At 35.6% G+C, this 19,286-nt stretch overlaps 1 protein-coding gene across 4 annotated transcripts in view; it reads left to right on the forward strand.

Annotated features, from left to right (window-relative positions):
* Positions 1-1,882: 1,882 nt before the first annotated feature.
* Positions 1,883-19,286, forward strand: part of gphnb (gephyrin b) — an 81,636-nt gene continuing 64,232 nt past the window's right edge. For all 4 annotated transcript variants that reach the window (XM_058755424.1, XM_058755426.1, XM_058755427.1 and 1 more), the window contains exon 1: positions 1,883-1,993. In XM_058755424.1, the coding sequence (XP_058611407.1) occupies positions 1,930-1,993 (64 nt within the window). In that variant the 5' untranslated portion in view covers positions 1,883-1,929. The remainder of the gene's footprint in view (positions 1,994-19,286) is intronic.

Genomic DNA, 19,286 nt, shown 5'->3' on the forward strand with positions numbered 1-19,286 from the left:
ATGCTCCACATACATGTTACCTATGAATGACTCTGGAAAAAAAATCCCACAGACTTACAATGAAGGATGGACCCCAACCATTTAGAACAGCTTAGAAATATCAATGCAATAGCTTAGAAAACACGCCGCAATTTTCTCACCGTTTCCCTCAGTAAAGTGTTGCATTGATACGTATCTTTGTCTTTATGCTTTCCCAACACTTAAATGTGCTCATGAATAATGAATCTTGACATCAGAAGGAAGAGATTTGCTGTCTTTTTTCCATGAGAATAAACAAGAAGAATTACACACCGCAGAAGCGTGATGGGGCGCTATAAATAGAAACGTGGCTTCTGCTTCAGGCTGTGATTGTATTTGCACAGGTCAGGGCTGCTATCATCTGCAGAAGGAAGGTTCAAAATCAGAGACTTCCTGTGTTTCAAAGCAAATAAATCAAAAAATGCCAGACATAAGAAAGGTTGTGACCCGAGCGGTGATTGACACGTCACTGTTCTGCGATGTTCTGTGAGTCCAGGAAAGGAATCGATGGAGCTCTTCATGAGTTAATGTAGAAAATCCCACACATGCTTTTCTAGCATGGCATTCAGCCAAACTACAGGTGTGTGTGTGTGTGTGTGTGTGTGTGTGTGTGTGTGTGTGTGTGTGTTTGTGCTGCCCCTGCATTATGATCCACTGATGCCGTCCACATACTCATGACAACCAGTGATTCATATATTTTGTAATGGACATGAGTTATTTGTTAATATCTCTGAGATCATTAAAACTGTATTAAGTCCTTGTCTGTCTTAAAGATGACTTCATGGGGTTCTCCGAGATGCCAAATGTTTTGAGATATGGTGAACAGAATTGATTAGAACCTTTACTGATGTCTGTGGTTGGAGAAATTGGTTAAAAAATGGTTAAGATTAGAGCTATAAGACATTTATTGTATTGTAGAGTCAGCATTTTTGTTTCGGTCATTTCAAAAGTATAAAGACTCATCAGGAGCAAAGATTTACTTGTTTTTTTGTCGAATATCTGAGTGATCGGCTTCCAGGAGACAGTAATAGACAAACAACATAAACAAGCTCAAGTGTTTTATAAAGAGAGAAGAAACTAAGATACTCTGTGAATCTGATACTAATATTCGTTATAGTATGAGTTATATGATAAGTTAAGTCTGGAATAATAGGAATTCAATTTTGCTTTGGTTTTGCGGAAGTAATAATGTAATGTAATATAATATAATATAAAACACATTTTTACAAAAATGTAATAAAAAAATAATTGTTTATGCTCACCAAGGCTGCATTAATTTGATTTTTTTTTAAATAATAATAAAAAACAATAATATTGTGAAATATTATTACAGTTTAAAACAACTGTTTTCTATTTGAATATATTTTAAATATTTATTCCTGTGGTGCAAAGCTTCAGTGTCACGTGATCCTTCAGAAATCATTATATAATGCTGATTTACTACTCAAGAAACATTTCTGATTATTATCAATGTTCATTTGTGCCGCTTCACATTTTTGCGGAAACCATGATACATTTTATTTTTCAGGATTCATTGATGAAGAGAAAGTTCAAAAGAACAGCATTTAATTAAAATATAAATAGTTTGTAACAAAAATACAGTCACTTTTGATCAATTTAATGATTTTTTTTTTTTTCACAGAAATTCTAACCGACCCCAAACTTTTGAAGGGTACTGTGTATAATTAAGTAAATTCGTTTTATTTTACATCATTAAAACTCTGTAATTATGCAAACCTACTATCTAAAGACCTTTGTTTGTTCGCTGATTTCCCAGTGAGATATTATGAGCGCTGAATCTTCGCTCTGCTGCTCTCGCCTGCGCGCTTCCCTCATTCCCCCTCCAGAGTTCGATGTGCTCGGCTCTCGGCTCTGCCTGGAGTTCTCAGTGCGGCGACAGCGGTGCTGAATATGGCGACAGACGGGATGATTTTAACAAACCACGACCACCAAATCCGGGTCGGCGTCTTGACAGGTAAAGGCCAGAATCCTTCGAGTCATCCTGGGGTTTATTTTGGGGGAAAGTGGCTGCGTATTTCCAGCTGTTTGCCAGCGGTGCCTCTCCTCCCCAAGTGTGTGTGTGTGTGTGTGTGTGTGTGTGTGTGTGTGCGTTTGTGTGTGTATCTCTGCTGGTCAGCGGTGATTTAAAGCCTTTTCCCTCTTTGCCAGAGATTAATTTACCTGCCAAACCTCCTGGCACGAAAAAACAGCTCAGCTTCTGGTTAATGTGTATCTGTTATATTACAATGACATTTCACATCAGGATATAGTTTTATCTGCGGAATTATTCATTTTCGTGTGTTGCACCTTTAAAAATAGCTCTACGTTCACGCTACAGCGTTTCATGAGCACATTTAATTCAGTGAATGTTGTATTATTTGTGAAGTACCCGGCCATTTAGACATCGGTGATAGAGATGTGATTTACTGTCAGAGACCGTGGATGCAGTGGGCTGATATTAGTGAGGATGGCTGTGAATCGTGGGCAGAATGCTGGTTTCCTCTCTGCATGACGGTCTTATTAATGCAAACATGCCTTCGCCGGTAATTTCCGCTCGTGCTTCATATTTTTTCAGTGATGCTGGTTTATAACGAATGAAATGTTCGATCAAATACTGTATAATATGCGATTAATTCCCTTCCTCTGTCAAAAATGGAATAAAATCAAATGCTGACCCGAGTTACTGAACGATGGTATTTTGTGCTTGAAATCTTCTAAATTGGCAGGATAATACAGCTTTAGGCAGAGGGAAAAAACCCGAAGGCCACGGATTTTCGTGTGATGTGATTGGTGATAACCCTCTCATGGAAATCCGCTGGTGAAGGTGGTAATGTGCAAAGATGGAGAGAGAGAGAGGAGCTCCATCCAGCTCTGAGGGAAACCCCGCTTCACCTCCCCCCTCCTCACTGCTGTAGAGCGGGGAAACCAGCAGCAGCGGCAGCGCTGTCCATGGTGCTGAATTGCTGCGGCGGCTTCATGAGCGCTGTCCGCGGTGCTGAAATGTTGCGGCGGCTTCATGAGCGCTGTCCGCGGTGCTGAATTGCTGCGGCCGCTCCGTGAGCGCTGTCCTCGATTGCATCTAGCGCTATATATTGTGCTGAAATATAAGCGACAGTCGCTTCTCACTGGGGTATTTCCGTATATGGTCTGCTCCGGTTTTTGTTAGGGCAGGAGACACTGAAGGGGGACGCATTCCCCTAGTATTTAAATCAACTATATGGGTTTGATTCGGCCCCAAATTTGATTACAGACTTGCATTTATCAGTACATTTATGACAGGGGATATCCCATGGGAGTAACCTGATGATATGTATTCTGCTCAGTTGCACAATGCATCAAACCTTGTTGGGCTTGAAGCTACAACCTATTGCTTAACCAAGCAACCTATTTTTTATTTTTTTATTTAAAATATTAAACTTTGTTTTTTAACTAGAGGAAATGTACAGGGTTGTAAGGGCTACTGGGGTATTTATCTTGTATGTTACGCTCTGTCATTTATTAGACACTTTTATTCAGCAAAACCAGGCATCGAACAGGACATTCCCCAAAGTTTTCAGATTAGTGGCTTTTTTCAGTAGCTGACTCCTAAAATGATTACATTCATACATTCATTTGTGTTTTATATGAAGTAACTATTAGCAAGGACAGTCCCTATTAAGTAAACAGAGGATACATTCTCAATAGCAGAATGGATTATACCTTGGTGGGTTTGAACAAACAATCATGTTGTATATAATATTTGATTTTTCTTGGGAAACAGGGCTGCTATTGTATAGACCTGCATTGTTCAGAACTATCTCATTTATCAGATGCTTTTATCAGTACATTTATTACAGGTTCAGTCACTATGGTGTAACGTAAGGTTAAGAGTCTTGCACAAGAGCACAATGGTGATAGTTCATAGATCACTTCTTTTGGGGCTTGGACATACAGCCTTTTGGTTACCAAGCCAGATGACCAACTACTGGGGTGTTGCCCTGCATTGTTCTGTAGTGCTTAGCCATTTATCAGATGCTTTTATCAGTGCACTTTACTAGGACAGTCCCCCTGGAGTAACCTCAGGTTAATGTATCCTGCTCAGTGGCACAGTGGTGATAGTTCATGACTTGCTCCTTTAACCACTAGGCTACAGCACCGCTGGTGTATTGGCCTGCATTGTTTTGTCATATGCTTTAATGTGATTACCGCGTCAGCATCGATATCCAACACCTTAAAAACCTCTAGTGTATTTCACCACACATTGTCAATAAAGCAAATACAAGCCAACAGACACGTACACGAACATGCAGTTGTCACGCTTGTCATGCATCAGATTACTTTTGCGATCCGCTCTATTCAGGGATGACATTTGAACAGGAAGATCGCCAATATTTGTCTTGGTAACAAATCTATCATTTCCACTTCTACTAGTGACCCTCTCTCTCTTTCTCTGTATCACCGAAGGCCTGTGTGTTGAGGGAAATGAAGACAGGAAGGTAAAAAGGAAGAGGAGAGAGATATCACAGTCTGTGTGTGTCATCTGACCTTTTAGAAATCTCTCTCTCCTTGCTGTTGCTCTTCCCTGTGTGCAGCTGTGGGATTTCACGTTGTTGAAAAGTGATTTCCTTCCGTATCTCTATCTTGCCAGTCACCTCTGAGACTCTCACTTACGGGCCATTGAAGTATCTCTATTATCAACAACGTAACGATAAATGTGTTCAGTGATCAGAGCTGATAGTGTTGACCTTTGACATCAGTCTGTGTTGTTACTTCAATATTGTGTGCCTATGCTTGACTAATCATCCAATGATGGAGGGCCTCGTCCACATCTGCTCCATCTTCCCCAATGACAGTAGGGTCATGTGACCAGACCTGTCCCCATCTCTGGGGTTGAGAGGAGCTTTGGTTGGCATAGCAACACTGTGGAGGTTTTAGGAACATGACAAGCATACAGCTACTCCAAGATGTAGGGTGGGGTCATAGTGTGACACCCGGAAACGATACAGAGATGTTGTTGGAGCCATTGAACTTTCATTCCCTTGGATTGCCTGTATTTTTTGAGGGCATTGAGAAAGAATTTCACTCATGTGAATGAGTGTCTGTTGTGTTTTTAAGGACTTGCCATTGGTATAGGTGCATATTATTAAACTCATTTTATCCAGTGTTATTTAAGTATTGTTTATATATTATTATAGTATTTATTAATATTTTTAATTAGCTTCTAGTTTTGTATTTTCATTTTAATTTAAGTTTTAGTGATTTTGTTACTTGATTTGGCTTTTTTTTATTTCTATATTTATTCATTTGTATATACTGTATATTTTGCAATTAACTTTATTTTTATTTCAGTTTTAGTAATTTTACAACTTAATTCAGATTAATTCAATTCAGCAATTAGTTGCCAAGGTAATATTTAAGTTTTTTGTGTAATATTTATATTTTGTTTCACCTTTTATTTTAGTTAACAAAACTGTTTTTTAAATTTTTTTTTTTTTTTTAGTTAACAACACTGGTTCCAGATTTGTTGAAATCATGTAACACATGAAAACTAATCTGCTGGAGCCAAACGGAAATTAGCATGTCATTGGTTAAGAGATTTGTCATGCTGCAATTAAAGATCACGTGATTAACAAATCCAACTGAAAGGGTTCCAGTTTCTTCTTATGTGTAGTTTAGGTACATGTTTCAGTAGCTGTTGGGTTTTTAAATATTTAGTTCCACCCCCTTTCAGCACTGTGTCTCCAAATGGCTTCTTTTTTAGCATCCTCACCTTGGTGAGTATTGACCTAAAAATAAACCCGATCCGACCTTGAGAAGAACCGCCATCTTCCTGTCACTTCTACAAAACATGAGTTACTATTAAGGGGACCAAGGAAAGTAGTTCAGCTCAGACAACCTTTTAACTGATCAGTGGCTCACACTGGTTTTGTATATAAATGCTCATTGCAGTGTTTTTTTTTCTAATGGTACTCATATTTGCTTGATTTTGTCTTCTTTTCCAATCATTAATGGTGTTTGATTAGTCAAGCATAATAAAGAATGAATTTGAATTAAGGTAGCAAACAGGATGCAGAATTACAATATGAATTTGAATGCAAGGAAGTAGAATTAAAATTCATTTAAATTCATTTTAATGTAGTTTTCAGGGTTATTCTAGTATCATTGAGATACTATTGTAGTTTTGTATTAATATTTTTAATTTTTCATATTTTCCGTTTTCATTTTAAATTGAAATTTTGTTGTGTGTGTGTTTATTTTTAATATAACAAATATATATGTGTGTGTGTGTGTGTCAGTAAAGTTTTTATTAATTATTTTCAACTAAATTAAAGATGAAATATACTTTTTTTAAATATATTTTATTTTAACTCATGTTTAATGTCAAGATAAGCATAAGAAACTATGATCCGCACTCATGAGAACAGTCTTCTTTTTTTGTTTTATTTAACATTCATCACTGATGGGAAAAAGACACAAACGTTTTGGCTCAAAGCCTTCCTCAGTGTGCAAAGCAATTCAATCCCTCCACCCATTATTTAAATCACCAATTATGTCGACGTCATCACTCATTAGCCAATGTTGAATCACCAAAATCATTAAAACATTTCCTTTTAAATACTGGACAATTTTCATGTATATATACACAACACTAAACAATCCAATTATCTAGGATTACTCATTTATCACTATTATACAAACCTACAGTTTAAATAGACAATCATCAATATGTACTCCACCAATTAACTTTAAATTGTATAACAGTGGAAAATTCAATAATAAACAATCATTGTTTTCACACTGTAAATTCTCAAGATTTATTTAATAAAATATTAAAGATGAATTCGACCAATTATAGTTCATTAAAGGAAAACAGAAAGTTCTAGTTCCTCATTCATGCCATTTGGCGTCAGTGATTTAAGTTTATGAATCCAAAATGCTTCCCGTTTCAATAGTTCTTTATTTATATTACCTCCTCTACATGACCCAAAAACCTTTTCTATTCCTATACATTCCAATTGCTTGATGTCGTGTCCCATTTCATTAAAATGTCTCGCTACTGAAGAGGTCATATCTTGTCATCGTATACTAGATTTATGTTCATTAATTCGTCATTTCAACTCACGCGATGTTTTTCCTATGTATATCTTTTGACAGGGACATTTTAACATATAGATCACATTACGAGTTGAACAGGTAATACAGGATGTAATTTTAAAATATTTCCGTGTTACTGGACTCATAAACTCTGTACGCTTCACCAAATTCCGGCATGCACGGGAAACAGCCTTGTATATATGCAGTCTTTTTTCTCCTTACTACATCTGAATTTACCATCATTTGTGATCTTTTAAAAGTGAACAATGGGCAATATTGAAATTTATCATTTAGAGATTCATCAGATGATAATATGTGCCAATATTTATAAATGATTGATTTTGTTGTATTACTGTGCTCATTGTATGTCAATGAAGAATTTACTGATAAATTTATTTGTTTTTTTATTGGGTTTATTTATTTTCAAAAGATCATGTCTATTCAATTTGTTAAAGGAACACTCCACTTTTTTTGGAAATAGGCTCATTCTCCAACTCCCCCAGAGTTAATAAGTTGAGTTTTACCGTTTTTGAATCCATTCAGCCGATCTCTGGATCTGGCGATAGCACTTTTAGCATAGCTTAGCATAGATCATTGAATCCGATTAGACCAGTAGCATCGCGTTCAAAAATGACCAAAGAGTTTCAATATTTGTCCTATTTAAAACTTGACTCTTCTGTAGTTATATCGTGTACTAAGACCGGCGGAAAATGAAAAGTTGCGATTTTCTAGGCTGATATGATTAGGAACTATACTCTCATTCCGGCGTAATAATCAAGGAACTTTGCTGCCGTACCATTGCCGCAGCAGGTGCAGTGATATTACGCAGCGCCTGAAAGTAGTCCCCTGCTAGGTACCTAGTTATAATATAGCTGGAGACTACTTTCAGGCACTGCGTAATATCACTGCGTCATGGTACGGCAGCAAAGTTCCTTGATTATTACGCCGGAATGAGAGTATAGTTCCTAGCCAAATCGGCCTAGAAAATCGCAACTTTTAATTTTCTGCCGGTCTTAGTACACAATATAACTACAGAAGAGTCACGTTTTAAATAGGACAAATATCGAAACTCTTTGGTCATTTTTGAACGCAATGCTACTGGTCTAATCGGATTCAATGATCTATGCTAAGCTATGCTAAAAGTGCTATCGCCAGACCCGGAGATCAGCTGAATGGATTCAAAAACGGTAAAACTCAACTTATTAACTCTGGGGGAGTTGGAGAATGAGCCTATTTCCAAAAAAAGTGGAGTGTTCCTTTAACCTTATCCAATGCATTATTTAACCAAATTTGTGGATAGCCATCGAATTCACGTGCAGTACTACAATTATGTTTTAATCTATGCAATTGACTGATCGGTAAACTACGTTTTAAAGGAGCTGGATGATAACTGTCAATAGACAATATTGTGTTTTTATCCGTTGGTTTTCGAAATACTGTTGTATGTAATGACTCATTGATCTTTCTTACTTTAACGTCCAAAAAATGTATCGAATCACAACTTTTTTCCATTGTAAACTTAATTGATGGAATTTTTGAATTAATGAACGACACAAATGAATCTAATTCCTGACCGAATCATAAAACAATCATCTATATATCGCATCCAAACTTTAATATTTGACTGAAATGGATTATTATTATAGACATGATCTTGTTCAAATTTACCCATAAATAAATTCGCATAATTTGGTGCTACTGGAGTGCCCATCGCTGTACCTTGCACTTGCAAATAAAAATCTCTCTCAAATAAAAAATAGTTCTTGGTTAAGAAGACTAATGTTGTAAGGTCCACTATATATTGTGATGGTCATCATCTTTACAGTAAAAATTTAGTGCATCCAAACCTGCCTCATGAGGTATATTTGTGTAAAGTGAAGTGTTACAAGCCGTGCTTATGCAAGGAATTTGATTCAATTTATTCAAAAAATCAGCCGATAGTTTTTTCACTATCGGTTGAATCAAAGAATCAAGAAATTTAGATATAGTTTCTGTCAATGACCCATTCCCTGAAACAATTGGTCACATTGGAGGATCTTCTAGTGATTTATGAATTTTTGGTAAAGTGTATAAAACCGGAATCCTAGGATATTCATTTTTTTAATATTTTAATTCTTGTTCATTAATCCATTTCCTATCTAATCCTATTTGTAAAATGTCATCAATTTGTTTTTTATAGGACTAAATACAAGTTTCTTATAAAATGTCTCATCATGTAACATGCCTTTTATTTTCTCGATGTATGTACTAGTATTCATAACCACAATCCCTCCACCTTTATCTGCTCGTTGAATAGTCAATGTCGGATCATTAATTAATGCTGATAATGCTTCTCGTTGCACTCTTGTTAAATTTTGCTTCTTGTACAATTCATTACGAGGTTCTTCTAATAATTTTTTCACTATCTACAAAAAGTATTTACTGAATGATTATGAATTACTGGCGTGAAAGTACTTTTCGGTTTAAACTGTTGTAATGTCAAGATAAAGAAATGTTTTTTATTGGTTTTAATTTTAGTTTTAGTTAACTATAATAAACCTGGTAATTTTTAGTGGTTTAACTCTAATAGCTTTGAATGTCATTTTGTTAAAAGCCTTGTTTGAAAGATTTGAACAAAGTTTATAAAGCCTTAAAGTTTTATGGTTTATACAATGGATGGATGGATAGATGGCACCTATAGAAATTTGTACTTAGTTTATATATTTCACCATATTAGGAACTTAACTCTTGTGTATCAAGGTCAAAGAACACTTAATTTCCCAGAATTAATCACTCACATTAATTTCTTTGAATTGCAGTTCAGTAACATCTAATCCAAATGTACACTCATAAACTGAAAAGGAACCGATTCTTCAATTCATAATTTTTCACAGCCCTGTAAAGCAATTGGACTTTCACCCGTCAGGCACTAAAATGGGTGATAAATCCTTATGACAGTGACAGAGCACTTCTGCTTTCATTTGACACAGTGCTGTCATTATAGTCATTACATAAAATGCATTACTTTTAACTTGTCATGATGTTTGTAAGCCTCATTAGTAAAGTGCGGCATATTGTTGTCTAATTGATGTTATCTGTTAAAGCACAACTAAAACTCTGTGTGTGTGTAAATTGACCTGGAAGTGATCAGAGATTGCGAGCCAGACGTTTCGACGGCAATGCAGTGGTCAGCGTTATCGACACAAATGGAAACGAGAAGCTTTATGTCTTCACCCCGGCATCTCTCGTAAAGGTTTTTATTTTTTTACAGCTGTGATTTTACACTCATATATCACCTTTCTGCATGTCACTGAGCTGGATTCTGTCTGAACTTGTGTCCTTCCACAGCAGGACCATTGAAATTCAGTCACTGAACTGAACTGCCAATGAGGAAACTCTCTGCGGCAGACAGCACACATCTCTCTCTTTCTCTCTTTCTCTCTCTTGCTTCTTAGCTCTCGTAAATCTGGATAGCACAGGATTGTGTGGGCGGCATTCCAATCTCACATGTGTATCAAAGAGACATGCATCGACCACATTTACACGAGCTGCTAAATTTAGACGCCTGACAAAGTCATAAATAGTTATAAGATACAGTCCCCACTGGTTATTTAGCATGACTAATTGAATGTGTGTGTTTTAACTCTTCTCGTTCCATGTCTTTTTCCGATCTAAGCTCAGTTCTTCTGCCAGGTTTTTTGAGTTAGTCACCTGAATGTAAATGCCATGTGACTAATGAGTTTATTTTAAAGGAATTATTACATTTATCCCATTTATGGATTAAAAATAGCAGCATGCCTGATTGCAGGTGCTATTTTTAATCAATACATGTGAATAACGTAACAGCATGCAGATCTGTTTGTTTAATGCATTTGTATGCTTTACGCATTCATCTGATGCCTATTCATAAACTACTGGGTGTGTGTGCATTTTTATCTTATAGATAGATAGATAGATAGATAGATAGATAGATAGATAGATAGATAGATAGATAGATAGATAGATAGATAGATAGATAGATAGATAGATAGATAGATAGATAGATAGATAGATAAAATTATACATAAAACAATGGATGGAGAAAATGATGGATGGATGGATGGAGAAAATGATGGATGAATGGATGGAGAAAATTATGGATGGATGGATGGAGAAAATGATGGATGAATGGATGGATGGAGAAAATGGTGGATGACTGGATGGATGGATGGATGGAGAAAATGATGGATAGATAAAACTATGGATGGACGGATGGATGGATAAAACGATGGATGGATAAAAAAGATGGATGGATAAAAAGGATGGATGGATAAAAAAGATGGATGGATAAAAAGGATGGATGGATAAAATGATGGATGTGTGGATACATAGAGTTTCAGGTCTAAGAGGCACAAACTGGAAAGCTGGCTGTAGATGTGTGTTGTTGTTGTCGTTGTCTTGCATGCCATGATCTCCATTTGGACAGACTGTATTGTCAGTTTGCTTACTGCAACACAGCCAAAGTGAACAAAGAGGAGAGTCTCATCTGGACAAAATGCATCTTTACGCTTTAGTGCTTCATTTAAACATTTAAACGTGTGTGTGTGTGTGTGTGTGTGTGTGTGTGATTGCAAAAGGGGTTAATGCATCTAAAAAATGAAAACTTTTTGGACTAACCTCAAATCCTCCAACATAATTTTACAGATAAACACACAAATGAATCAACCACGTGCTCCAAATTCTCTGACATACTGACCTTTTGAATGGATTTGGGATTGAGTTCATCTTTTCACACACAGGAAATGATTGTGTTTGAGCAGAAAAACCCTGACAGGTTGCGTTGAGTCAAGATGTAATGCAAAATAAAGCTTTCTGCAATGTTAAAATCAACAGTGACCCTATTTACTTAACATCTGTTCCTGTGCTTCTTTTGAATGATTTATTGCAGTGCATGTTATTGTAAAAAGAAAAATATGTCCGTCTACTTCAAACACATTCTGATCAATTCCTCTGATCAATAATGTCAAGTCTTGAACTGTTTTATTGTTTTCACTCAAAAAATAGTAAAGTAAAATGGGTTGTGAATGTTTGGTGTTGACTTTGAACATGTGGCGGAGAGGTTTCATCTGCACTGGACTCATTAAGAGCCGCTGTAACACACACGTGATTGCCAGTAAAAAGGTATTGCTGTCAAGGGAATGGTGAACATGAGTTTGTGTGTGTTAAGATTAATAGATTGTGACATTACATGTCATGATACTTTGTAAGAGAGATGTTTCTGTGTGTAGCCATGCTGGAAATTTGTTTTAAGCTTGACATGACCACGAAAAAGGATTTGGGCACTTAAATCAAACTTAGAAATGTCTGAATGTCATTGCATTACATAAAATAAATATCAAACACTTTTTAAGTAAAGTTTACATTTAAGTAATTTAGCTATGTGCTTTATTTATTTATTTATTTATTATATGTAGATTTATTTTTATTTCTGTTTCATTTATAATAGCACTTTAGCTTATTTAGAGATGGCTGCCAAAGCAACATTTATAATTCTCATTTAAGTTTTTCAAGATTTTTCATCTAATATTTTATTTAATTTAGTGAAACCAATTTTTAATAGTGTTAGTTTTAGCACACTAATAACAACACAGCTAAGATTTATTTTATTTTAATTTCATTTTATTCTGATTATTTTTTATTTTTCAGTTTTAATTTTAGTTAGCACACAGCAACACTGCTTTATATTCCATTTCAGTTCAGTGCCATTTTTGAAAGTTTCAATAAAGAGACCTTTGTTCTGTTTGTAATGCTAAAAAATATATAGTGTTAAAAATGAAGCCGGTCAACTTGACTTCATACATCCACTAAAAATCACCAAAATACCAACTGATTCAAAAACATTGATACTTCAAATGATGAAGAAAATGAAGTTGAATGAATAGAATGAAGTGAAAAGATCCTGCAGCATGAGACATTTTAGTTGATATTTTGTACCTAATGCAATGACATTCAGACACTTTTAAGAGTCCAAATATTTTCTGGGGTCACTGCACTGTATATAAACACATCAGTACATCTCTGCATATCCAACCTGCAGGATTTGAAGCTGAAAGAGAAACTTCCCCATAGTATTTGCGTTGGGTCTTGAGTTAATGTCAGTGTGTAGCGTGTGTGTGTTTGTTTACACAGCCGTGTGTGTGTGTGTGTGCGTGTGTGTTCCGATGAGTCACCACATGCTTCATTGCCGTCCATTGAGCGCTTCTCTTTAATTAAGGAAGTGGGGATTAATAAAGTCATCAGTGACCTGCCCACTCACAAACTCTTTCTCCCACATGAGTTTCACCACATCACGATTTGTAAAGTTGTGGGAGAAGCATTCATGTCCACAGCACAGTCCTATACCCGCCAGAACAGTGAGGATGCCTTTATTTCAGTGTTAATTTAGCAGTGTTTATATGCTATTATGGTATTATTCACATTTTTATTTCCCTTTGTTTTTATATTTTCACTTTTCATTTTAATTTTATTGAATTTTTATGTGCTTTTATAATTTGACGTGTATTTATATTTTACTTTATTCTAATTTCAGTGTTAGTTTTAGTAATTGCAGAATTTCAACTTATTTTTATCTCAGTTAGCTGCCAAGGCAACATTTATAATTTTATACTTTTTTGCTCTATATACAATTCCTTTGCACTGAGGTACAACATGTATGTAGAATTGCCATTTAAACATGAGTACAAAGAAATAGAACTAAAATGAATTGAAATACAAATAAATTCATATACTGTAATTGTAACTTTTAACTAAATTATTTTAAATGTGTATAGGTCAAATAGATAGATAGAATGATAGATCGATAGAACGATAGATAGATCTCAAATGTATAACAATGGATGGATGGATGGATGGATGGATGGATGAAATGATAACTAAAAGGATGGATGGAATGACGAAGATAAAATGATAGATAGATAGATAGATAGATAGAGTCGTGTGACAGTCCTGATGTCCAGCGCGAGGTGAACGTGTGCACACTCAGATCAGTAAGCATTCAGCTTCTCCTTAAACACCGCAGACGTGTTTGATCCTTGTTGACTGACGTGGGAAAAGAGTAAATTAGGTTTTGGAGGCTTCAATCCTCTTCCCTGCCTAAATTTAACCTCTTTCTCTGATGGCTTGTCGGTTCCTCACTAACACCCACTCCAGTGTGCTGGATTCTTCTCCACGCTCTGTAAAAGCCACTGCTTATACTCGCCGGCTTTAAATAATGGAGGAAGGTGCTTTCGCGGGGCAGAATGTGTGTAATGGCAGGGGTGAATAATTCAGCCTCATCTACTCTCTGTCCTGTTCACTAGCACCATTATGAGAGGAGACACTCAGATCATGCAACCGCACCATCAAATCTTAATGTCAGTCTCTGGCCCCATGCACCGGGTCCGGCTCGCGTGGCTCTCGGAGGGGCCGGCCTGAGGTCAGGGCTTTCAGGATGCTGATGCTGATGGACAGAGAGGGAGTGAGGCTGAGCTCAGGTCTGCTGAGCAGATATCTTCTCGTGAGCTGACGCAAAGGGTTTGGTTTGCCTTTATGAGTTATAGAGTGTAATATTGGAAAATCCTGCTTAGATGTTCAAATGTGCTGGAGGGTCAGGACAGGGCTTTAAAGGGACAGTTCAGCGAAAAATGTTCAATGTGCTGTTCCAAACCTTTTTAAAATGTTATTTTCCACACAACATAAGCACTTCACGGTCCAAAAGCACTATAAAAGTATCATTAAAGTGGTCCATATTTAAAAAAAATAAAATAAAAAAATTATGCTCCAGATGATCTAAAGTCATATGACGACAGGGAAATGCACAAAAATGCAAATCGATTTTCAATGGTTTTGAAAGAGGTCTCTTCTGATCACCTAGGCTGCATTTATTTACTCTAAAATACAGTATTATTGTGAAATAATATTACAATTTAAAATAAGTGGTTGCTATTGTAATATGTTTTAATATGTAATTTATTTCTGTGATGAAAAGCTGAATTTTCAGCATCATTACTCCAGTCTTCAGTGTCTTATGATCTTTCAGAAATAATTTTAATATGCTGATTTGCTGCTCAAGAAACATTTCTGATTATTATCAATGTTGAAAACAGTTGTGTTGCCGAATATGTTTGTGGAAACAGTGATGCATTTTATTTTCTACCTGGTCGGTCCGTGTACCTTCGGATAATTAGTTTTTTGATTTAATATTGAAATCTGAAAAATGTTTTTCGTTTTTCATTTGTTCAAAAAAAATAAAGAATCCGCCGCAATACGTACCTGAAACAACGTAATAAAAACACAGCAATGCGTACCAATATCAACGTAAAAAAAAACGTGCCAGGGTTTACGTATTGAACCCGTGTTTTAGCGCCAGTCAGTGGACATTTCTCTTTGAAACTGCGGCTAAACATGCAGTAAGGTATGTTAAAACAGTCTCGCTAAAAAGTGCCCGAGGTACATTTATGCCATGAGACCAGGTTGAAATAAAGAGCTACCAGTCTTTGAGTGAAAATTGTCAAAAGTAAAAAAAAAATTTTTTTTTTTTTTCAGTTTAGATCCAAATCATAGGTTGCATGAAGGATTTAGAGGAAAAACACAACTGTTCACAAAAGTGGCCAAGAAAATGTTAACTTCTGCTTGCCTGTAAAGCACCAATGTGGGCATCCGTTGACCAATGAGAATATAGCAAGAGTGAGAAATAGATGATATGTGCCTGAAAAAACATGTTGTAAATGTCTCAGCAAGAGGAAAGCGTGCAAACACGGAGAGGATCTTAGAAATGGGAGGCCTTAAAAGAAAGCAGGATGAAAAGCGAGCGAGAGGATGAAATGGGCAGCAGAGGATCTGCAGTGTTGTAGAGGTAACAGTGAAGCTGTGCTGTAATTGCTGATGTCGTCCGGAGAATTGAATGCGATGAAGGCAGCTGCTTACAGCCAGATTCATTAGGACAGCTGTGCTCAGAGCAGAGAGACAGACACAAGCGGAGAGATTGTTGTGTCTTGGGAAATAAGCTGATTCCAAAATCTGAGCGAGAGAGAGAGAGACAGCTTGAGTGGAAGCGAGAGAGACAGGGTTAAGAGGAGTCTCTCTGTCAGGGGAAATAAGTGCACTGCAGAGTCAGGAAACTCCAGCCATGAGCAGCGTGTTTGAAATCGCAGATGCTGTAATGCAGCGCTGCAGCAGAGAGAGAGCCGAGGGTCTTCCCTTACTGCAGTGTGCTGAACGCAGCCCACCACTGCATACTAAACAACAGCACACGTGACCACCGCAACACTGCACTTCACACGGCATACCCAGCGACTGGAAATTAAGACTTTTCATCAGCAAGGATGCATTATATTGATTGAAAGTGACAGTAAAGACATTTCTAATGTTGCAAAAGATTTCTATTTCAAATAAATGCTGTTCTTTTGGACTTTCTTGTTCAGCAAAGAATCCTGAGGGGGGGATGTATCACGATTTCATAAAAATATAAAGCAACTGTTTTCAACACTGATAATAATCAGAAATGTTTCTTGAGCAGCAAATCAGCATATGTGACCACAAAACCAGTCATAAAGGTCAAATTTTTGAAATTGAGACTTATACATCCATTTTCCTTTGATGTATGATTTGTTAGGATCGGACAATATTTTGCAGAGATACAACTAATTGAAAATCTGGAATCCGAGGGTGCAAAAAAAAAATCGCCTTTAAAGTTGTCCAAATGAAGTTCTTAGCAATGCATATTACTAATCAAAAGTTAAGTTTTGATATATTTACGGTAGGAAATTTACAAAATATATTCATGGAACATGATCTTTACTTAATATCCTAATGATTTTTGGCATAAAAGAAAAATCGATAATTTTGACCCATACAATTGGCTATTGGCTACAAATATACCTGTGCTACTTATGACTGCTTTTGTGCTCCAGGGTCACATATTAGAATGATTTCTGAAGGATCATGTGACACTGAAGACTGGCATAATGATTTCAGCTTTACATCACAGCAATAAATTACATTTTAAGATGTATTAAAATAGAAAACACTTATTTTAAATTGAATATTATTTCACAATATTACTGTCTTCACTGTATTTTTGATCAAATAGAAAACTTATTTTAAATTGCAATAGAATTTCACAATATTAGCATTTTTACTGTACATTTAAATTTGATCAAATGAATGTTACATCACTGAAATAAATTATATTTTAAAGTATAATCAAATAGAAAACCTGTGATTTTAAAGTGTAATAACATTTCACATTATTACAGTTTCTACTGTATTTTTGATCAAAGAAGTTAATTACATCACTGGAATAAATTACATTTGAATAAATATTAAAATAGAAAACAGTTATTTTAAATTGTAATAATATTTCACAATATTACTGTTTTTACTGTATTTTTAATCATATACATGCAACCTTAGTGAGCAAAAAATACTTAATTCTAGAACATTAAAAATCTTACCGGCATTAACATTTTGTACGTTAATAAGCATCGCCATACTAAACAAGGGCTTTAGTTTTTATCCGATTATCATATATGAAGCTGGATGAGGACTTGGGTCTCCAAATAACTAAAAAGCATCAAAAAAGTATCATAAATGTGCACACTATGCCTTTTGGTGCTATTTTTCGAGTCTTTGGAGCTTGATGAGGACATTCCTCAATCACTTTCGCTCTTCAGAAATACACCTTTTGTGTTCCACAGAAGAAAGATAGAGAGTCATCTGGGTTTAGAAAGACATTATGGTGACAGTAAATGATGACAGGATGGTTATTTTCAGGTGAACTGTTATATTAATAATGTAGTTCAGTAACATCTGGATGAATGTTTGTGTTGATGGTTAAATCACCATATGTTCAGCTAATCTCAGTCCACTTATAACACATTCTCATCCTTTTGTAAATCTACAAAACGGTGGCTTTTAGACTGACCTTTGACCTTGACTCAAACCACGTCACCCCCACATCAGTGTATCAAACATCTAGGGTCTTCGTATCTATTTGAGGCATGAAATAGCGTCTGCAGTGGCGTCCTCCATTAACATCTCTCATTGAAATCTGATGAAATCTCAGATTCATAAGGATGTGTGATGGAAAACTGCCCTGAAGAGGGCCGTCGGGTAGATTTTAATGTTCATACGCCTGTGCAGGGGTGGACGCTCACGCCGGCAGTGTGTCAATGTAATGTGGTTTAAATACGCAAGAGGCTGGCAACACCATAACTGTTGCTCATATAGTTAGTGATCTGACATTAGTGCTCCGGACCATCATTAATGTACTATTATAGTTTGTTTTAGTTTTGGTTCCGTTTTAATTTCAGTTAAAGTTTTAAAGTGATTTTTTTTTTTTTTTTTTGTGATTTTGTCATTTTATTCGTTTTTTTTTTTTTTTTATGTCTATTTAAAATTTTTATTTTTAATTTGATTATTTCGCAACAGACTGAAATAAAATGTGATTATTTTTATTTATTAGTTATTTTTATATATTATTTTTATTTCATTATTTAAACTAAAGATTATTTAATTTATTTAAATTTATATAATTTTTATTATTTAATTTTTATTTCCATTAATTTTTACATTTTTATTTCAAGTGATGTGATTTTTTTTTAAATGGTTTTAATTAGTGTAAACAATAAAGTGTAACAATGTAACAATAACTGTGCTCCAAACATGAAGGATTCCTCAAATCCTGTGTCTTTGTTTTGATCAGACCAACCATTTTCACTTGACAAACAATAAAATAGGTGAAAAAATGTGAACAGACTCATACATAAAATGCAGAAAATAAAAAAAAATGGAATAATATAAACTGTCAAAAAATCAAATATGAAATGCACGATGGGATAAAAGGGTTTCTTGGTTTTTCCATTTCTGAAATTTGGACATTTTTGGAGATAATTTTTTCCAATTGCTTCATTAGTCATTGTTCTTTCCATATTCACAGAGGAGTTAATGAATTATCAATAAGACAGGCCTTCATACAGATCTGAGAGCAGAGAAACAAAGATTTCTGTGAGAAATGATTGAGAATGACAGTCGACTCTTTAACATCCCATCAGTCTGATCTCTTCCATTGTCACATGTTTGATTCCCAGCAAACACACAAGAGTCATCGGATGTACGGATAAAACTGGGACATCCCTGATTTCACAAGCCATGACTATCAGGATTTATGGATTATGGAATTAAAAAAACAAATACTT

Source organism: Onychostoma macrolepis, chromosome 20 (assembly GCF_012432095.1).
Source record: "Onychostoma macrolepis isolate SWU-2019 chromosome 20, ASM1243209v1, whole genome shotgun sequence".
In the NCBI taxonomy this organism is placed as follows: domain Eukaryota; kingdom Metazoa; phylum Chordata; class Actinopteri; order Cypriniformes; family Cyprinidae; genus Onychostoma; species Onychostoma macrolepis.